The 22,644-nt window shown below is 36.6% G+C and overlaps 1 protein-coding gene across 36 annotated transcripts in view; it reads left to right on the plus strand.

The window, feature by feature from the left end:
- Nucleotides 1-22,644, plus strand: part of TENM3 (teneurin transmembrane protein 3) — a 1,291,791-nt gene that overhangs the window by 1,147,045 nt on the left and 122,102 nt on the right. For 27 of the 36 annotated variants that reach the window (XM_077177351.1, XM_077177368.1, XM_077177366.1 and 24 more), the window contains 2 exons: nt 9,089-9,326; nt 14,288-14,380. In XM_077177351.1, the coding sequence (XP_077033466.1) occupies nt 9,089-9,326; nt 14,288-14,380 (331 nt within the window). The remainder of the gene's footprint in view (nt 1-9,088; nt 9,327-14,287; nt 14,381-22,644) is intronic. The other 9 variants (XM_077177390.1, XM_077177371.1, XM_077177376.1 and 6 more) reach the window with 1 other exon arrangement.

Consider the following 22,644-nt stretch of genomic DNA (forward strand, 5'->3'; position numbering starts at 1 on the left):
GTTTTACAGGCAGGTTTTGGCTATGTACTTCAAGGTTTTTCAAATTCATTCCAGTCCCCTGTCACCATTTTGGAAAGCTGAATTTTTCTCCTTGTACAAAGTCTTTCAGCTGGACTTCTCCAGTTTTGTTTCATGTTTTGTTTTCTTTCCATTGAAACCTCAATTCTGTGATTAATGAGTTATTCTTCAATTTGTTAACTGAAAGCACATTTCTCCACTGATTTCCATGAGTTAGCAGCAAAGATTGTATGAAGCTAACAATAATTGCATAACTTTCTCACTTCAGACTCTAAATAAGAATGAAAGGTCATTTAATTTATGAAGACAGATCTGCTCTGATTAGAAAAAAACATGACTTAAGTGAAGCCTGTGGTCTTGGTGATCCCCCTTGTCACAGACCATTTGTCTAGGAGACTGCTATACCCCAGTGGGGGAAAAAAACCCCAAGCCCACAGTCATGCAAAACATCAGAACCCCACTGTGGAGAAGCCAGGCCAGGAGCACACCACTGAAGACTGCATTATTATATTTAGAATCTCTGGATAATACAAGCTGAGTGTCATTTTTGTGTCTCAAGTGAGCAAGCTTTTCTTATTTCTCACAGTGTGATACCAACTTTTCCCAGTTTGATATCCAGTTAAATTGTTGGAAATAAGTCAATGACATTTTACCAGTGGAGGATGTTGTTAGGTTTTACAGACCTCGGATCCTAAAAAGAGAATATAAATAAATATCTATTAGTATCCCTGCTAACTACTGTCTGGGTTAGGCTGGGGTGGAAGGAGATGGCATTTGTGTAATACAGCAGCAGGATTGGAAGTACACTATTGCTTCTCTTTCTTCCTGTGTGCTTAGCTGCCATCTTGGGTTTTATACCCTCTGTTTTATTTCATTTTCTTGTAAAGCAAAATCCTAAGTATGTTACCCCAGCAGGTTAAATTTCAATTTACTTTTGCAGTGTTTCTGTATTTTTTCTTCTTTCATCTTTCTTCTTAAATCCCTCTGGGGATAAATAGGCCACTATTAGGAAGATTGTTTCCTGAACTAGTTTCACTAGTGCTTTTTCACTGAAGCTGAAATATATATCTCAGGTTCAGCTTTCATAAGGTGATTAAGCTTCCACAGTTCAGTTGAAAACCAGCAAAGTCCAGTTTATTTTGTTACTTTAAATGACTGCCTTAAGCATGGAAACATCAGTGGTTTTCCCTGATCCAGGTGGTATTTGTTCTCCAAATCTGAGCTCTTTCACCCCACATGCTTTTGTAGCTACTTTTTGTTAGCTGGGCTAACAAAAAATATAGGTACCAGGTAAGAAGACTATTTCTTTATGGTAGTCAAATTAAACAGATTTTGCCTGCCATAATATTGACTGTGTGTTACATATGTATTGAAGGGGTTAATGGAGTGACTGCAGGCTGGAGGTGTTTCTGTTGGAATGCTTTGAGAATCGATTCCAGCTAATGGAAAAAAATGCTTTAAAAGTGAGCTGGTTCCATTCCCACAGTGAACAATAGAGAGTGGGAACAACATTTAATAAACCTTTCGGAAGTAAATCCTGCCATTTTTCCTTCCACCACCACCTGTGGAAGAAATGCCCACTTTCTTCTCAATGGGCAGGATTCCTTCCTGCAGTGTATTTGCCTTACTCTCTTAGGTAACAAGAGAAAAGTCTTTGGACAAAAACATACTAGAAAAATACCTTTTGCTCATGTGTCATCTAAGGCCTAAGTTTTATGGACTTTGCAAATTTTTGCTTAAATGGCCAGTTGACCAAAAATAGCCAGCCTTAATATTCCTTCTCAGCTGCCCCTATCTATCTGGTTTCCAGTAAATTTAAGAAATTTGACTATATGCATCTTGTTTTACAAATATGGATGCTGCAAATTAAGATCCTTGTTGTACTTGGATTACAGGGGAATGTTGCATCTTCTGTTCTACCTGTGTGCCATCTTTATTTTAAATTTATTTCAGGGCATTTAGAAGATTTGGCAAACATAACCCTTTACTTATGAAACTAAAACATTATTACATTTTTTGTTGTTCAGAGGGTTTTTTTACTCTAGAGTTCTCATGCAAAGTGGAGGGGCTTACAGTAGTATTTTTGCTTTGCTAATTAAGGTGATTATATACAGATTTAAATTAAGTAAGAGTTTTGTTCTGTTGATAGATGCTGCTGAAAAATCCAAGGTTTATTTTCCATTGAGAATTGGCATGATTTTAAATGCAAGGCATATTTGTTGTGAACCATGAACAGTCTTTATGAGACCTGAAGAAGATTTGTGAAAACAGCCTGTAATAAAAATCACACATGCTTCATAAAACACTACTTGATAGATATCACTTGCACCATTAAGAACTAAACGACAAAGGATGTAATTTCAGTTCTGGCATACAATATTAATCGAAAGGCTTTAAAGCATCTTGCTGATGGGAACTATGACAACATGACATTGAAGAATAACAAACTGGAGACATCTATCTTAATCAGATTTTCAAAGTAAATGTCATAAAATAGAAAGTTATGTTATCTATCTTCATAGGGTCACATATCATATAGGGTACAGCTTTTCAGCTTGTTTATTCTAAAAATACCAGGGTCAAAAAAATGTGCCTTTCAAGTAAGTTTAAAGCTCAGTTAATATTCTTTACAAAGTTTTTGGGAATAGATTAGTAACTGGTGCTTTCTGTTTCTGCAGCAAGGTTATAAAACATTAGGGAGAGCTGAATTATAAAACAGCTGAGAATGCACAAGTATTATCCATATGAAGATGTTGAGGGAAAATATTATGCTCAGTAGATGTGAAATAGAAAGACAAAGTTACAAGTGTACCTTTAACTGGAAGAATTATGCCCCTGTAGATAACACAGCTGAAAGACATTGGTAAAAGTATTTTTTCTTCAGTTCCTAAAGCTTGCAGATATTTTGCATGACTTGTTTCTTTGTCTTCCTGTGTGTATTTAAGTGATAAAGAACAGTATCCTTATAGTGTGTGGGAAATGATCAACATGTACTTTGTGGTTTAAACACCACTGTTGCATGTTAGGGACTCCTACTGCCCTCCAGGGAGTTCCAGCGACTTCTCTCCACTCATCATCTGGTCTTAGACAGATACCACATGAGAACCATGGGATCATTTTGTGTTTCTCCACAGTCAAGTAAGTCTTTCTTCCCTTTCAGGACAGAAGTCTTTATTTCTCTTTAAAAAGTAAAGTCATGTTGCAATCTAAAGGAAAATGGCAAAATTAAGGTTTTCTTTATTATTTCTTCCAAATTTAGAATCATAAGCAAGGCAATGCAATCTTTCAGAGCTTATCCTGCATTAAATTCACTGATAGTTTCTCAGTCCCAGATAGCTTGACAGGTTTTCAGACCCTGATTGTACTGATGAGGAGACAGACACTGGCCCACTTTGATCAAGCTACTTGTTTGACTTTTGCCCCTTTTATATTATAATAGTATACACACACAGACACACACGGTGCATATCTAGATCAAAGTGTCCTTGTCACTTCTCCTTATGCTTGTCACCATGTATCGAGCACAGAGGAAGTCAGCAGCAGCGGCTGTGGGTTAATTCTGTTTCCATCTCTATGTCCATTAGGTATAAACCAAGCAGAAAAGGATAGGCAAGCTGACAGCAAATCAGAGTGAAAGGACTCTCCTCTCGTGGTAGGCAGTCTGTCACCACAGTCCCTGGGTTGAGTGTGAGGCTTGGATCCTTGAAGCACTTGGCAGAGCAGAGCAAATTTGGACGTGAATGAGACTAAGCAAAATACTTGGGATTAACTACAAAATAAGCACAAACAGCACCTTGTTTTAAGTTACCCCTATGGCTTATAGTAAATGATCAGAAAGGAAGCTTTGAGCCTCACACACCCTGGCAGGAAAAACTGAACTGAAGCAGTGGTTCACTCAAAAGACAGATCTGCCTAATTGCAAATGAACACTTAAATACTCAATTTTTTTTCTCCACACATAACCTTCTTTATGTTTTCATTAATTAAATATGGCTTCTCATGGAAGGTGCTCCCAGACCAGAGACTTGTGGAGTGATTGGCTTTAGTTGCCCACAGGATCCCTGAAGCCGTGGCCATAGTGGTGCAGGTAGCCTGTCTTGCCCCTCCATAAGCAGGAACCTAAAAAAAGAGCTCCTTTGGGAGCTCAAGGAATAATTAAGCCATAATTCCTGCTCTTTTCAATTTGCAGGGACTTCTGAGGTAAATCCCACTACTGCTTACAGTGCTTTTGGAGATGTGACCATTTGTCAGTTAGGTAAAATTTCAAGTCCATTGAAGGGTTTTATTGAGGAAATCAAACCAGGTCTTATAGAAATTATTTTTACTGCTAGCAATCTAGGGCTGGCAGATCAGGGACCAATGACCTGTAAACAAAAGGTTGTGTTCTTTTAAAGTTTTCTGAACATTTCATGCATTTTCTAAAACATTCAGTCTACTCCAGATTCTTATATCTAGTATGGGTTATGGATATTTCCTTTACCATGGCAGAGACTTTTGTAAAAGAGAATAGAAAAGGAGCAGCCTGACCAGAAAGAGTTAAGACTCTCGTAGACATCGATATTGAATAACATTTTGTTCACGTTTGAAATGTTTATATCATAATGGAAGACTTTGCTTTTGTGTTTGTCATGGGAACTCTAAGTTCACATTAGTTATACTCTGTTTAAAAGCCTAATTCTTATCAAATGGAAATCACCTCTCTTTTTCTTAGATGAGTAGCTAGCTGACAGGTCTCAATGATCCATCTGTTATAGAAAGACACAAAATATGAAACAAATGACTTTTTGTCATGGATGCTTGGTCTGCTTTTCTGCCTCTGAATTAGCCCCTTTCCCCCACGTGGCTGTAGGTATCATAAAAGTCTCTCCTTCTTATGCTGTTAAAATTTTGTAACAATTAAATGATAAAATTAATTCAATGTAGATTACTTTTTGAAAAATAAAAGACGAAAAGGTTTTGTGAAAGGCTACAGAACTGCATATAATTTACCTCTGCAAATGAAATGGCTGCTTTGCTTCACTGTGATTCCCCAGGGAAAAGAACAATTTAAATATGTTTTGAAAAAAATCGTGTAACTGTAGTAAGACAGCTTTCTACCCAATTTCTTGTGACTTTTTGGAGTTCTGTGCATATGTTCACACACATAATTATCTGATGTTGACTTACTCAACAAATGCCTTAAAAGTGTGGGGTTTGTTTGTTGCACCTGAAGAACTTTGACAGACTGGTTGCTGGGCCAGTTTACATTTGCTTCTTGCTGCAGAAATCTTCTCTTTAAGATGAATGGGATTGCTCTACAGTCATTAAGGTCTAAACCAAACAGGAACGTTATAATTAAAACTTTACATCTTTAGACCTAAACCTACCTGTACCTACCCGTATCTGCTTAATTTTAGAGTAAATTAGACATTCCCATTTAGATTAAATCAATTAAGATAGCTTTTAAAATCCAATTTAAAGCAAAGCAACTGTTCCTCTCTGGAATAGTTTTTAGGCATTTCAACCCAATTGTACTTTATCAAATTTGAATGCTTTTTCTTCTAATAAGTGGTTTGTTGTGAGGGAGCTGGCCAAGTCCCTGGGCTGCTGTATTTCAATAAACAAGGGGAGATGTATTTCCCTCTAGGATTCCAATGATTGATAGGGAGGAAAGAGAAGTTACAGGGTCTTGACACTCAATATTGCAGCACATGGAGGGCTGTTATTACAGCGAGTAGTGTCCAGTGCTGCAGATTTTATGAAGTACATATCGTGTCATCCCACTCTACTTATAAACTTGTTAAGTAGGAAAAGCAAGAAAACTGGAACTATTCTGACAGTAATGCTGATTTCTCAGGACAGCAGTGTGAATCACTTAACATACATGCCTCAGTTTCCCTGCATTTGCAGTGAGAACATTTTCAGTGTCACAGGGATGTTGAGAGGTTCTTACTCCATAAGACTGATAGCTTTGTGTGAAAGCCTCGGGAATACTGAAAGCTGTTCTTTAACACTTAACTCCTTAAAGGAATAGAAAAGGAAATCTGGCTCCAGCTTCAGAATGCCATTCAAAACATGACTATTGTGATGATTCTTTCTCACATATCAGTGGTGCAACATTAGGGTTTTGTTAGAAATTGTGCAGCAATCAAAGGACTGTGTATTGGGGAAATCTGGCAGGTTGGAGAAAAGATCCAAAAAGCAGTCCTCAGTGATCTCTCGCTCAGAATGACAGTGTAGGACTGAGTAAATGTAGAGGAGTATAGATTTTAGCTCTGTTGATTTATGGAAAATCTAACCTTGTTAAGTGCAACTCTACCTGTAGCTTTTGCACAATTAGAAAAGAAATAAATCGTTCCAGATTTTTCAGGCATTTTTGATTTTGACGAAGCTGTAGACTCCTTGCCAACTGAAGCCACCCTCAGACACAAGAAAATGTCACTTGTCAACATTCTGTGGAGAGAAAATGGGATTGGAAGACAAGTGATCTTTGCGAAATCGCACTTGGATGGCCTTCTAGCTCCCTTCTAGCCTCTCTTAACTTCTTTTATATGTTCCTCTGTATCTTCAGTTAGTAAAGTTTGTATGTTATTTAGCAGAAGGGTCCTTTGGTTCACGGTAAATTTATAGGGAAATAATCTAAATCCCAAATAGTGGCCTGCCTAGCTGGCCTGTGGTTGAGTAATCCAATTTCATTCTTCCAGCGCGTTTTGAGAGTAATTATTAAATCTGTGCATTTATTTGTGGAGTATATAAATTCTCTTTACAGAACCTTCACCATCCATCTTCCTCTTGGGGTAGAGTGTGTGGGAAGGTGTGACATCTACCTGAGACAAAGCCTGGCACTCACACCCTCCTTTGTGCAAGAGAACAATGATGATCAATCCTCTACTTTGTCTTCAGCAGAGAATGCTGCAAGACCTTTAGTACTTAAAATGATACACTGAAAGATTGATTTTCAGCAGAGACTGTAAATGAGAAGAGAAATTAATGAACAAGACGGATGTCAGGATAACATTTCAGCTGATAGGAGCTGCAGTGGAAGAGAGTTTTGCACTGATCATGGCAAAACTGTCCAAAAAGGCTAAGCTGGTAGGAGAGTCAAAAAGGGGAATAAAAAAGAAAAGTCTGATCCTAAGAACTATTTAAATTAATTTATCTATCCAATTAAAATAAACTCATGTGAATTACTTCATTCCACCTGCCATTCTTCTGTAATTTTTGTAATTAATTAGTGTAATTAATAATTTATATATTTGCATATACATGTGTGTAAATACTTAAACACATGCACATATATAATTTTTTATATACACATGCACCTATGTATTACAAAATATAAGGCCACAGTTAATTTTGCACCACCTGATAAATAGCACCAGCTTGTTATCTAAATCAGATAAAATTTTAAGAGATATGGGGAAAATTCTTTGCTCTAGTGTTGGTCTGTTAAGTTTCTTCAGTTGGCTTGTTGAAAGGTGGCTTAAAGCCCTTGACAGTGATTGTAATCACATGGAGTGACAGCCTTTGTGTCAGTGTTGGTGAAGATAAAGTTTATCAGTTGTATCCTACCTGGACTGGAATTTTCATTAATACAGTAAGGATTTGGTGTTGAAAATCTCACTAGCAGTATAAATGCTGTTATTCTTTTAACGAGAGATTCAGCATTGCTGTTGTTTGCGACAAAAGTCGTGTTGACCACACAAAATCACTGGAAAGAAGAATGTGGTTCTCAGAAAGGAAATTATTACAAAGACTTGGTTTTTCTGTTTAAGTCTATTTCTTAACGTTTTCATGTTGTCTTATGTTCACAACCTCAGAAATTGTTAAGTTAAATTTGTAGCAGTCACCTGTACGTTATTGGAAACATCTGTTTCAACAGAAATACTTCTCCTGTGTTCTCTGTACCAGAGTTTTATTATTGAGTTTGTAACAATTTGCAATTATAACCAGTTCCAAAAGGGAATTGCTTATGGAAATCAAACAGCTAATTAAAAAACTACCTGAAAGCTTTTGCACTGAGAGAAGTGCATGTCCTGTGTCTTCTGCGCTGCTTAACACTTGCATTTATATTATGAAGTATGTTCTGCTACATTAGTGTAAGAAATAGATTGCAATTTTAATTACATAATTGTTAAGTGTTACGTGTTTAGGAGTTAGTTTTGGGTGCATTGTGTTGTAAAATGTTTGTCCTATATTTATGACTTATTTGCCAGTGATTTAATGGAACAGATTGCTAAAACCTAACATTGATAGAGATATTTAATTGCAGGTTTTGCTGTTTTGAGATTTTGAGTTTAAGCTTTATGAGTGTTGTGTGCTTTGGTTAAGCCAGAAAATATTTCTTTTTGTTTCGATGGCCTGACTCTCTTATCACCTGTGACTTCCTCCAAGCTGTATTTATATTGCATGGTGTGAAATTGGAAAATCTGTTCTGTGTGTGTTCTAATGGATGTGACGGTCATTAAGTATATGAGTCTTCTGACGTTGTAATCAGATGTGAATCAGTCTGTTAAATATCCATGAAGCAACATCTGCTTCACAGAGTGACCTTCTGCTAAAGAATACTTAGCATCTATTAGCAGATCATAGTGCAGATCTGCCTTATTTGAAATGCACTAAACTAGAGTAGTCTACTGCTGTTTAGCAACTAGCTTGTAATAATTTATTGCAGTTAAATAAAGCTTAAAATCTCCATTAAATAATTATAGGGATTATATCCATTTTGAAGACCTTTGTGTTCTATTGAAATTACCCATTTAATTTCAGGGTTGGTTTGTTAAAAAAAGCTGAAGTCTAAAGGCGCATTAGGGGATCTGTCAGATGCTATTTTCTGTAGGTGTTAATAAAACCAGATTAAAAAAAAAAACTGAAACAAATTAAAACCAAAAGCAATTTTACCATCTGTTGTGTATTAATTAGAACTTGGTGTATCAAGGGTAAACTTGCTCTTACAGAATGTCACTGAATGTCTGCTAATAGAATAATATGCAAATATATTAGATGATAGGATTATATTGAATTTCTCGTTCTGCTTTGGTTGTAGCAAATGCCAAGATGTATAATGAACTTTAATTTTCTTTCTTCTTAGAGCAACCTCCAAATAACCAAGGCCAGTCGACCCTGCAGCCTTTGCCACCTTCTCACAAGCAACATTCAGCACAGCATCACCCATCCATCACCTCACTTAACAGAAACTCACTGACAAATAGGAGGAATCAGAGTCCGGCCCCGCCGGCTGCCTTGCCCGCCGAGCTGCAAACCACACCTGAGTCAGTCCAGCTGCAGGACAGCTGGGTGCTTGGCAGTAATGCACCTCTGGAAAGCAGGTAATTACTTAGGTACTACTGCAGACTGTGGCAATGCTAGAGAAAACATTTACCTTAATGAAAGTTGACCTGCAGATAATACTTCCCCTCATTCAGCAAGCAAAACTGGAGAATTTTCAGTCCTGAAAAATATGTCCTCTCTCTAAAATCCTCAGTGACACTCTTCTCCCTCCTATTCCAGAGTAATTAGAGTATATTAATTTTTCCAGACAAGCATTTCCCTTCCTGTTCATAACCTGTGGCTTTTGCCTGTTTGAAGAAATTTCTTGCCTTGCTTGCTAGAAATGTGTCAAATATGTACTGTCATACAGATCAAATGTCAAATAACATTCTGTAATAGTTTTTAACTCTTGTACTTGGTACCTTTAAAGAAATACTTAGGCGAAGCTAAGTGTTTTTAAAGGTACTGAGATTTGGTGAGACGAAAGAGCTGAGTTTCAGTGTAATGATAAATTTGTCATTGATAACTGCCTCTAGGAAAGAAGCAGCTAATATGAAGAATCTCACTAGCTTTTTTAGATGCAGAAGAATCTATAAAAATTTTGATAGGACTTATTGGCACAGAGCTGAATTTACCTACAGTGATTAATTAGTACTCATGTAACACTCAATCAGCACTAATTTTTTATTAAGGAAAGCCATAATATTCCGATTTAGTTATTAAACTGAGCGTTTATTAGTATATTAAAGTTGACAGTAATTCTTGAAAGTGTTTGTGAAATCCCTTCAGTTTATGCTTTGAATCCCTTTATACTATGATTCATAGCAAAGTAGATTTTGACCAAGTTAAAGCATACCTGATCTTAAGATTCTCTTTTAAGTAGTTTTGGTTGCCATAGATGTTTCAGGCAACTCCTCTGTTAGACAGTTTGGAATGGCTATTCCTTCTTTTAGTTTTCTTGGACTCTCCTGTGCTGTTTGAGACATAAGCACTGTGGAACAGCATTCCACTGAAGAGATTTCATCATCATATTCAAACAGTTTAGTACTTTAAGAAAAAAATTTCTTATAGAACTAATAAGTTTGTAGTGGGGAAGAAGATGTTTGATGTTTTCCTGATAGTAGTTAATCTTAAGTAGATGGGTAAGGTCTTTGATGTTTGCTTCTATTGCCATATTTTTATTGTCTTTATAAAGGTGTAGGACTACTTGAATGAGAATGCCACTTCCATTAAACCTTAAGCATTTTTTTGCAGAGTAAAGTCTTTTCATCTTTTAAACATTTGTGATGAAAACCTAAGGGTATTTTGAGTGTTCAAATTTTGAACATTGTGAATGTGGTAAAATGTAAAAATTTCATGTAAGAACTGACAGAGCCCTACTACTTTGGTTTTTTCTAATAATCTTACTTGGTTGGAACTCTGGAGGTGTAGAACCCATCTTATTTGTCATTGATTTTTCCCCTTTTGGTTAAGGTTCCCTCCTGAGTGTGATTTTCAGGCTCAGTATCAACTGTATTTACGAATTTGTGATAGGTGTCTTCCTTGACCCTTTTCTTGGACTAAAAAAAGTTCATCTCCTCTTTGGCAATATTTTAGTTTTTAGTTTATGCTTTTTGTTGGGGCTTTTCTTCCTTCTCTCTTTTTTTTTTTTTTAATTTGACTTAGATGACAGCCATTTAGAGGTAGAGAATGTGAATGTCAGCCTGTATACACAACTGTCTTTCTAGCTCTGTAGACTCCTACTGATGATGGGTGGCATAAAAAATGACATACAGTTTGCTGTCATGTGTAGCTGGGCAGTGATTGGCTGGCTTTGTGTATGTGCACGTAGGAGAGAGGGATGTGTTTGCAAAGCTAGGGGGAGGTTTTAGTCCCTATCGCTCTGCAGTAGTAGTGAAAGTGATTTCAAAAGATATATATTCCATAATATTGAATTTTGTTGTGTTTTTAATAGGATATATGGCAGTTCGGCTCTGTGCAAAGTACTATCAACAAGAACTGATGGATTTGTGTGAAACATTGGTGTTACTGGCTAAAAAGATGTGAGGTTACAGACTGTGAGGCTAAAAACTGTGAGGTTACAGATCAATGATGTCCAACAGAAACTCCAATTCACATTTTTTTAAATATAAAAAGACTGCTTAAATGTTTATGAGGACCTAAAACTGCAACTTGAATGAGTTATGTGAATGTTTCTTTAATCTTTGATCCTGTCTTTAAATAACAATGAGATTACCAAGCAGGGGTAGAAATTGTTTTCCCTCTGTTTGTGCTCAGTAAAATCTACATTAACAAAAAAACCCAAGACAGTAGAAGAATATTTCCTGTAGGTTTCCTGCAGACTGCAGGACCTTTCATTGAACATTTAATGATCTTTACTATTTGACTGTTCCCTAGCCAGATGTAAGTTAGGTTCATTTGTAGAGCCAACAGATCTGCTGGAGGAGCCAGCACTAGAGAATAATATGAACTTCTAAAGAAATCAAAATCTTTCCATTTTCTTCTTTGAATTACTGGTTGGACAGCCAGAGTCATGTAAATATATGACTACATGTCAGATGTCTGAATATGATAAAAGATCATTTAGTAATTAAATATTAGTGCTTTTTTTATTATCACTAAGCTTTAAGTTTTTATTCAGCTACTAGTTTTAGTAATGATTTCTTGATTACCAGTATCAGTAGTAACCTTCTCATGACTTTGAGTTCTAGTAGGATCTAAATTACTGATATTTAAAAATATATAGTAAATCACTTCTTTAAGTGCTCTCTCTGTTAAATATTTGAATGTGCAGAATTCTTCTAATGCACGGTCAAGTATGAATGTTAGAGATGCACAGAGGAAAAGTATGTTAGAACTCATACATTTGTAGATAAAAATAAGCTGGTAGCATCTCTTAGTGCATTTCCTAGGAAGTATTTCATTAATTTCAGTCATTGAATGTCAAAGATCAATTTATTGGTAAGAGGTAATTTACATATTCCAGTCAAGGAATAAATCTCTGAGAACATTATGTAACTTTATTCAGAATCTGTGCTAACATGCCAGTGAATCAAAGAGCTTTGCTTTTTCTTCCTATATTTTCTGCAAAAAGTACCTCATTTGAAAGTTGTGAAATACCATGCAACCATGGTTGCATTTTGTATGATGGACTGTGAATTTTTATAGAAACTAGCCAAGAAACTAACATGTTTTTCATAGTTTATACAGATACTGCTGAGTCTTCTCTCACAACTGAGTATTAATAGTAGAGTCTTAGGAACATTACTGTATTCAACTACTTAGATACTTATTTTACCAAGAAAAAAAGAGGGAATTGGTTGAAGAAATACTTGATGACTAGAAAATATTTTAATATTTTGAGGAACTTAAAGTACTGGAATACCTCAGAAATATTATAGACAAAATATTTCCTGGAATGTGTTACTTCAAAACTGTTCTGTAAACTTGAATCAAAGTTCATTTTAGAATGTGAAGACTTTAGAAACTCTAAAAGTGTGATGAACATACACATGTGTCATTATTGAGGTGGACTGCCAGTGATCCAATTGCCTTCAATATTGATTAAGGTATGGAACAGGTGTTGATAGTTTCCAGGGAAGTTTTAAATCAATTTGTGTAGAGGCTGATTGATTGTCCACAAAAGCACAGTGTTGCTGGAGGTTAAAGTCTGCTCAAACCCCCTATTTTACACGCTCCACCCACTAAAACAGTGCCTGGTTTAATCGAATTCAAATTGTTCTGATCTATAAGTCTGTCAGGTTTTCACACATGGACTTGATTAGAGATGTTACTTCTATTGAGAAGGTGCATGGTACAAAATAAAGGCAGAAACTGGTGATGGAGTTCAAGTCCTGCTCTTCTGAAGACCCTGTTAAGCACTCTGCTCACATTGCTGATCTGCAAGTTGAAGAAACAGGACTCTGCTTAGATTGCTGACAGCATGAGTGCATTTGAAAAATTGACATGCCATAATAATGAGATCATTATATACAGACATTAGAAATTAAATATTGTTTTCAAATACTAAATCAAAAAAGTTCTGTTTTCTTCTGACATTCTCTTACTGTCAGGTTCTCACTGAGCATCTGTTTGAGTCCTAAAACACCAAGCCCATATGCTTATAAGCTTTCTTTGATGTCAGTAGTGTCTTACTTTAGATTTTTGCTTGATCCCTCTGGCATCTTTCCTGCTCAAATATCCCTTGCTGTCACCATAAGTATTTGGAATTTGATCATGCTGTGTATTTTGTCCCCTGGCTTTTAGGCAAGCACCGGTAGTCCAGAATTTTGTATCATTTGCAGTGTTCCTTGAGTTTATCATCCCTGTTTTCAGAGGTACACAGTCATTGAAGTAAGAATGGACCCAAGTATTTTTCCCCATATAAATCATTCCCCATTTTAGATAGGACAAAAGAAATAAGCAGTTCTAAACAAAATCATAGTGGCTTACTTAATTTCTCCTCCTCATTTCCTCACTATTCCCTCAGACACCTAGAGACTCTGATGCTTCTTTTGTCTCTCCTGCTGCTGTGCATTGTCATTTGCAGAACATGAGGTCCCCATTCACTCTGGTAGCCAGCTCTCTGCATATTTTTCTTGCTGGCTGGCTCTGCCAGATAGCTAGGAAGAGACTGTCTTTTAATAGTCTCAGTTCAGTTTTATTACTTCATCTCTGGTCCAGCATCATCAAGTAACAACATCCCCCACTATGCACTGCTCAGTCCTTAAGCCTGCCTTGCCACAGGCAGCAGTCAGGACTTTTATTCAAGGACTTGCACATAAATAAGGGATCACCAAAGGGTAATGACCACCTAAAGGTAGCCTTATAACACTGAGTCTTCAGGTTACAATCCAGTATGTAGTTCAGAGGACAGCATGGAAGGCAGATAAATCCCACAGTCAGTTTTGCACAAACAAAGTTATGTGGCAGAATTAGTATATTCTTTTTTGTGGGATCATCCCGTTCTTTAATTTGAAATGGCACCTCTAATTTCATTTTTTTGTATCTTTATGTATAGAGAATTAGAAAGTCAAGCAGTCCTTGCAAATGGTCATGACAACCTTATAGAGATGGATGTGTTTTCTCCAACATATCACGATAGCAGTTATGGGTATGTGACTCTTCAGTGTTTGCATGATGCTAACTATTGACACAGACGACAAAGTGTGATTTTTAAAAAAATTAGTCTAAATAATTTGTCATACTGACTCATAGCAGATACAAAACCTTAAGCTTTGACTGCCAAATCTTGCTTGCTTTGACTTAAGACATTAAGAATGCAATTGACATTGTATTAATTCTCTATGGCCCAATTCTGCAGGCTGTTGCAAACTATTTGCATGATTACTCATTTGCCAGGTCGTTTGTAATGTATTTACTACTTGGCCAATATTTCTTTTAGAAATATTATGACATATATTATAGCATAAAGAATATCCAATCAAAGAAGTTAACAGGAGTTACATACCTAATCTCTAGTATTTTTGCCAGCTAGTTTGAGATTGCAACTGCTGATAAAGATGTAACTTTAAATAGAGAATTCCACATAAATTAATGTTTCAATTTGTTTAAGTAAAATTTCTATTTTAGAATTGTCCCATATCTACTTAACTTTGTTGATAATCTGTGTCTAATTTTTGAACTATTTCTTGGCATTCTTATGCCAAATCAGTATAATTCATTTCTGTTCCACACACACAGAGGAAAAAAAACCCTGACAAAGCAGTACCATTTTTGAATTGTTAATCATAAATTTACCTTTCTCTGTTAATTTGTTTATGCTTCACTAAAAATCAAATTTTTATGTCCAACCTCTGTTTTGTTAATGGTAACTCCTAACTTCATAAAAGGGACAATGTGCTATTTGATTAAATTAGGAGATCTGCAGTTGCCTACTAATTAATCTGTAATATATATTGACACAGTACATCGATCTGCTTCTCCCAAAAACTCTTAAGCTTTCACCTAGCCACAAATTAAAATCAACAGCAGGAAGAGAATTGTATGTTAAATTCAATTAGTCAATCATTATCAGCAAACTCAAAGATATTGCAGATATTTGCCAGAAGATCCCAATATATTGTCTTCAAGGTAAAAATGTAAGCATAGTGTATTAAAACAGAACAAAGCCAAATATTATTGTTCCCTGTAGAACAATTACCATACAATACTGGTTCAGATGCATAAATGCTGTAGTAGAGTTAATAGAACTGTGCCTGGTTTATGCTTTATATGTTTGTAATAGGATCAACAAATGTAAGTATTTTAGCAAATGGTGTATATGAAATTTCTGTTAGTTGAGACTAATTCAGGTAACAATACAATGAAATTTATCTTGTTTGTAATCCCTTCATTTTTAAAATTATGCTAGCAGGGATCATCTCCTGGTGTGAAAGTTGTCCAGAGATAATAATACATCAGTTCCAAAGCATAATAGATTTGAGACTACAACATGCTATCAGCATGAAGATTCAGTTTATCAGTGTCACTAACATACTGTGTCACAGCTAGAATCATTATATATTTGTTTCTTTGTTTTCATGTCATGCGTTATGATATACTATTTCTTAATTTGTATGGCTTATGGAGAGAATATTAATGTAATCAATTTGACAACTTTAGTGTCAAGAATGATTATAGAAATATACATTTTACATAGAAATTGTAATGTTTCATAGGCCTAGACCTAAAGAATAGTTGTTTATTGCTTCAAGAGATGTATTCAGTGTGCATTAATTGTCATAAGACAGCTGGAAATGTCAGTGTATTTTAGTGGTATGTATTGTTGGCTTTATTATTTTCTCAGATGTACAAACATATGTTAGTGTACCTGTTGACAAATCAGCTTAGTTTGAAGTAAGTAGTCTGTTTTCCTTTTACCTAACTTGATAGTCCTATTCCCTAAGTTACCTAGGTGTCAAAATCTGAAAATATATAAGATTCACTATTAGCAAATGACTGTATTTAAATTACTTATAGATAAAGCATGCTGGTATTTTCTATTTTTGTATTTTTTCTATATTCCGTGTTCTCTGTTTTCTATTGTCCCCACATTTTCTGAAAATTTCATACTTTTGCAATGTTAGAAAACTTCTGTTGTATTTAAGTAGGACTTCTATGTGAGGAGATTGATTCGGGATTTTTGTCGTCTGTTTGGGAGAAAGTTCAGGAGAGCTGAGTTTAGGGCATGCTCTATTAAACTTAATATGGTAGAGGAGAAAATTGAAAGGGGCTGAGTACAGAAGGGGTAGGAGTGGGTGTCCAAATAGGTAGATGGAGTAGTCCATAAGAAGGAACTGAGACTGGCTGGTTAAGCAAGGTGGGAGACAGATGAAATGCTGGAGGACTAGAGACTGAGTATCTACAATGAAAATGGAGATAATTTCTTGTCCTTTACTGCTTGTGATTATTTGTGAAATCCTTTTGAACTGTATGCACCTCATCACCTATGGGACTGACTCAGCATGGGGAGAAACCTTGGCTACTAGCATATGCTCTACTAGTGACAGAGGCCAGAAATAATCAAACCATAGATTTTCTATCTGTGATGGCCTATGCAGATGAGAAAGCTTTCAATATGATTTCTAAAGTTTCTTCAAACTTTCTTAAATAAAATCACAAGTTAACACTTTAGTAAAAAAAGAAAAAAGCATAAAGCTAGCACAAAAAATTTGCAAAGTTAAAAGCTAACTTCTTTCTGCAGTTTCTTGGCTGCAGCTGAGCTTGCCATCCCAGTAAGTGCAGGTCAAGTTGAACCAGAAGGAGATTTTAACAGATTCTGGAGATTCTCTCTGTCACATTCAAACAGGTGAGGAAACAATACCAAATGTCATGGCAAAACAAAGACCTGGGCGACTGTATAGTGCCTGCATTCAGTACCTCTGATAATGCTGATTGCATGAAGAGAAGACTATCTGCAAAAAGGTGTGTGTGAAAATGAGTACCATAAAATAGAGAGCATCACCCTCCTCTGGGCACAAGGTGTAATCTTGTGAATCTGTGAATGGTGGTCTCTCAGTTCTGTGAAACTTGGCATGGGACGTATGAGAGTCTGTCCTCAGTCAGTCCAAACAAAATTTCAACCTTTGTTCCAACTTCTGAATTAATCCTTGGGTAAATAATGCCTTCTTAAACTATATTTCTTTTTGAAATACTCTCTGTGTGCCTTTTGAGGTATTGATAGCAATTGTTCTCTTCCAACTTTATGAAGACAGCAAGGGTAGTAAAAAGATTGTAGGAGTAGCTGTGCTCTATATTCCTTTGATTTTCTGCTTGGAAAGTGTAATTTATTCATTATTTAAGATAGGAATTGGCTAAGGTTAGAGTGCCTCACCTCAGAGGCAACTTTTCCTGACTGTCTTGTTAGCGATACGATTCCAGAAGAGCAGAGAAGATAAGGAAGTGTAATACAAATCCTTACTGCTCACATAAGCATTTCAGGTCCTCACTGCAAAATTCAGATGCTTTCCTCTGCTCTCCCTTCCTTTGGAGAGAGGAGAACTGTGATAGCAGGAATGTTGCATCAGAAATACTGAATTCGGTATAAGAAAGTGCAGTAAAGGGCTGCCAAGTTCACTCCCAACTGCTGCCTTCTTCTAGAAGTGAACATCAACAATATCAAGAGCTGAGTCACTCCCTGTACCATAGGTGGAAGTCTGTGTAAGTACTAGTCCTCTGAGAGACCCAGAGGAAGCCTGTAAGGCAACGGAACTACTTGATATTTTCCCAGCAATACATAGATCTCATTTTACTCTTATCTGGAAAGTAAGTAGTGGGACAGTCCTGCACTGAGCAGTATGAGTAGCTACAACTGAGCCAGGTTTCTTTCCTTGTTCACCCAGCACAAGATGTTCTTTGCATTGGACTCTCTTTGCTCATTTCTGCAAAATGTGGCTTAGCTTTGTTTGTTCCCCTTGTTCATCTTCACGGAGTGCAGCATAGCAGACGAGCACAAAGGAGCAGGCTTGGCAAAGCCATCTAATTATTCTGATTATTTTGATCCTAGATGTGCAGAAATTAACTACTCCTTCTCTGGGATCCAGAACTAGCAGCCCAAATATGAATTTGGAGAAACAAATAAGAGGAAAACAGGTGTCCTTTCCATCCTGTAGCACTACATTCTTTCTTGTACCACCAAGAAGGTAGGGGTGATGAAAAGGAAGATTGACTAACGCACCGAAGGAAAGGAAGTTTGGGGCTTTTGTCAGCATTCAGTCCTTCAAATCGTGTCCTGGTGGCTTTCACAGCAGATTGGAACACTGATTCTTGTCTGAATTGTTCTTTGAAGCTTCAGCTGCAAGTTGCTATGCCTGACTTCTCCATTCTTTCTCCAGCAGCCAGCAGTGGAGCTGTGGCCTGCAGGAGGCAGATGTGAAAGAGCACACAAGCAGTAAGGAAGACACTTTAACCCTAGGAAGACTTCTGTTCTTTCTCGGATGTCAGTGTTCAGTTTGCAAAGAAGGCAGGTCCTTGGTGTAAACCAAGCCGAATTCAAGCAGGTGTTGCCATATGTAAAGTGCTTTTCTGAAACATTTGAATAATCTGGTAGAAGGGGCTTATCTCCATTTCCCACAGATGTTTCCTCTGTTTTTACCTATGGGTAATAGCTGGGATAATAGCCATCTCCTCTTCCTTTCTTTTCCCCAAACTTTGATCATCATTTCATCTGCTGTAATCTTGAAGCTTTTTCCAGGATTGTGATAGCATTAATAATGACTCCAAGGAAGCGGAAATTCCCTTCTATTTCTTCCTAAGAAATTTCTTCTATTGCAGTTCTGCCTAGAAAATAAACTAAGACAAATTCACAGCATAACACAGTTTCTGTGCTGGCTTGGAGTTATGTTAAATGCAGCCATATGGTTCTGTGGAAGTCAGTCATAAGCCTGTGCTAAGGGCAAACACCACCAGCTACAAGGTTTCATCTCAGAAGAATGTTAAAAGAAGATGAAGACAGGCATTAAGTGTTCCCAGAGAAACAAAAATCCAATTCCTACTAGAGCCTGCTGGGAAAGCTTTTCTCATGCATCAATGAACCAGAGTTCACATGAAACCTAGCCAGGAATTTCTGTTATCTTTTACATCTTTCCTATAATGTTAGTCAGCAGAGATTAATCTTTTCTTTCTATCTGTTTCCTCAACTCAGTGCAAGGAATTGTATTTATTGATGTGATCTATCCATTAGAGAATCAGGCAGAGGTCTCTAATGTCAGGTGGCAGGTGAGGGTCATGGTCTCTCTCAGGGAACCCAGTTGAATCCAGCATGAATAGGGTCTGTCAGCAGAGAGAGGGCACACCAGTCAGTAGGTGCAGTACCAAGATCATGATCTTGGACCACTGTCTTTTACACATTTGATAGTTTTCTCCTCATTTTGATGGGTAATGTGTGTCATAGCATTTTTTGAACAAACAGAAAATCATGATAACCCACTCCCAGGAGGGAAAAATTCAGCTGGTTTGCATTCAAGAAAGTCAGGGAGAGAAAAAAAAATCTTAAATGAGAGAAGTAGGAGCAAACTATAATAGCTGCAGCTGGATTTATCCCTCCTTTCTTTAACTTTCTTAAGATTAATTGATCTCTTTGTATTGAAATGACAAATAAACTTCGAGGGTCTTTGCACAGAGATAGATGTGCACTATCTCTGCATGTGTTAGTGATGATCTATTTGAGGCAGAGCTCCCAAACCTTAGAAGTGTGTTCTGTCTGAAAATCTATTCTTCCCATTTGAAACATCAGAAAAATAAAATTTTGGCTCCCCTTATGTCTTATTTGCTTACATTGGCCTCATGGTGCTGCCAAACTTTTGTAGAAAGTTCTACTATGTTGTTGAAAAGCAGAATTACTGTTTACTTCTATCTCCAGATAGGTGCATTATGAAGTGGGACCATCTGGGGGAAAAATCTGGTGGTATAATTTTAGTTCAGGTGAGCAGTCATCACAGTTTTGTTCATTACAATACAGAATAGCTAACAGTTTTTATTCCTAGGAATTCAACAGTACCTTTATATTAAAAGTCAAACCCAGGTCATTAGGAGTACTATTGAATTCTAAGCAGAGGAGTTGGGTCCTGATACAGAAGTATGCCACTGAAACTTAAATTCACTAAAATTTACATTTCTCTCAACTTGCATTCACTCAAAGTGGATTTGATAGAAGTTTTTTCCACCTCTGGAGCCTTGGGAGAATGAAATTGATGTGTTTCTAATCCTAAGTGTCTAAGGTCTGTTACCTCTTGTGCCTTGGAGTGAATCCAGGCTAATAGATTGAGGACCTTAACAGAATGCATAAGACATTTTGCCTGGGCTTGCTTAAAAATGTGTTAATTCATGTAGTAATGTCCACAGATTCAACACACCTTAGAGGCAAATAGATAATTTTTAATAGAGATGGATACTGGCAGATTTGAGTTGGTTTGGGGGGAGGATTAACCTGTGCTCCACAATGTGAAAATTGGTGTGCTCATTTAATGAAATATTTAATTGGTGATTACAGAAAAAAAGAATGCTATTGCCTTAGCTGGAAGAGTCCAGTAAAGTACAGTGATCTTTTGAGTCGACAGTGGTCTTCTCTGCTGGTTATTGCAATTGTGTCCAGAGTTTTTCTCAAATTGCAAGGGTGACAGATGAGTCAAATAAAACAGATTAGTGGACTTTTTGCTTACATTAAAGAAAGATTTAGGGCATCCCAGATATATCTAACTATATGTGGATATTTTGATACCTAGAGGTAAAAGAAAAAAATGCAAAAAATGTTAGGGATAGTTTTTCTTTTCTCCTTCACCTCTCTTCAAGTCACTTTCTATTCTGTCAACTTCCAAGTGTCAGTTTTGATTTATTCTGCACTGAAACAACAGCTATCTGAAAATAGCTTTCCTCATCTCCACAGTTGCCTTTGCCTGACCCATCAAAAGCCTAATTTTTTTTTTTTTTTGCTTTAGGCAATTAATTCTTAATGCTTTTTGTGTTTTACCCTAAAAAATGAAGTGAGCCAAACAGTAGTATTATAAAAACTTGTCTTTGTGTACTGCGGGGCAAACAGTACATACTCATTATAGAAGAACAAGGAAATAATCAGTTGAATTTAAACTGAAATTGATAGAAGGAAATACATTTTGATATAGTGCATGTTTAGCCTGCAGAACAAAATGCCACAAGACATCAGTGAGAGCATGAGTTTTGGGCTGCTTAGAGAAAGAGCAAGCTGTTAGTGAATAAACAGACTGGAAGGCATTCATTTCCTCCCTTTGTACTGGCCACTTTCAGACAGGGTGTTGTTCTTGATGGTCTACCCTACTAGAATAATTCCTGTTTCTGCTTATTTGGTTACAGTTTTACACAGCTTTTGTAACTGTTCACTGTCAGATAAGTTATCTCTTTCTCCACCATTTTTGGAATAAACTAACTTTCTCATTGTTCTGCATATGCTTTCAGGAATCCTACCTCTTACACTGCTTTTTAGACAGACACCTCCATCAGAGGTACAGAGATAATTTCTAACATTGGATTCCTTTTGTAGTGCAGTCTTCTGAGTGTTGAAGCTGTTCTTCCTCAGTTGTCTTATAGCAGTGGGCTGTAATGATCTATAGAGCCATTTATCACTAACTGGATCATCATGGAACTGACCAAACATTGCATTTAGGACAGTGTAGGAGATAGGACTGCAAGAAAACCTATAGCACTAGGGCATTTTTTACTGATCGCAATGGAATCTGTCTATTCAGAAATGTGACCAGATAATTAGATTTATTCTCCTCCATATTTTTCAGATGCTGTTAGTGTACAATGATACACAAGATCCAAAGATTTAGGATTAAATGATTTAGGGGTTTTAAACACATATATTTTAAGTACAGATTTATTCTGGATCAGTGGTATTATAGCTCTTAAGATGAGGAGTGTTTCGTTCTTTATGCATAAGGCCTAGCAATATTGGCCTTTATTCTGTGATAGCAGACAACAACTAAATAATAATGTTGCCCAAAGTAACAGTAGCTGCCATTAAATCTCACTGGCAGGGTGATAAAATATGATGCATATTCTGATGTACTGTGAGAAGTTCAGTGCAGTTTTGCTGGGCCTTATTCACAATTCCATATTTAGTATGAGTTTTGTTAAAGTCCTGTGTGACTTTTAATATGGTGTGACATACTTGCCTTGTGGTTCAGCGCTCTATTGTCAGGGTTGCACTATAAGAATTAATTTAAAATAGAACCAAAATGCTGGCAAAAAGTTTTTTGAAATGGTAAGGTAGGCTTTTTTACATCTTCCAGGTATTGCAAAGCATTCTATATATATGATGCCCAAAATTAGAGAAATTGTTCTTTAGCAAGGTGAAGCAATTTCAGCATAAGCTAAAAAAGTCATGTATCTAATGTAAAA

This window comes from Agelaius phoeniceus, chromosome 4 (genome assembly GCF_051311805.1).
Source record: "Agelaius phoeniceus isolate bAgePho1 chromosome 4, bAgePho1.hap1, whole genome shotgun sequence".
Taxonomy (NCBI): Eukaryota; Metazoa; Chordata; class Aves; order Passeriformes; family Icteridae; genus Agelaius; species Agelaius phoeniceus.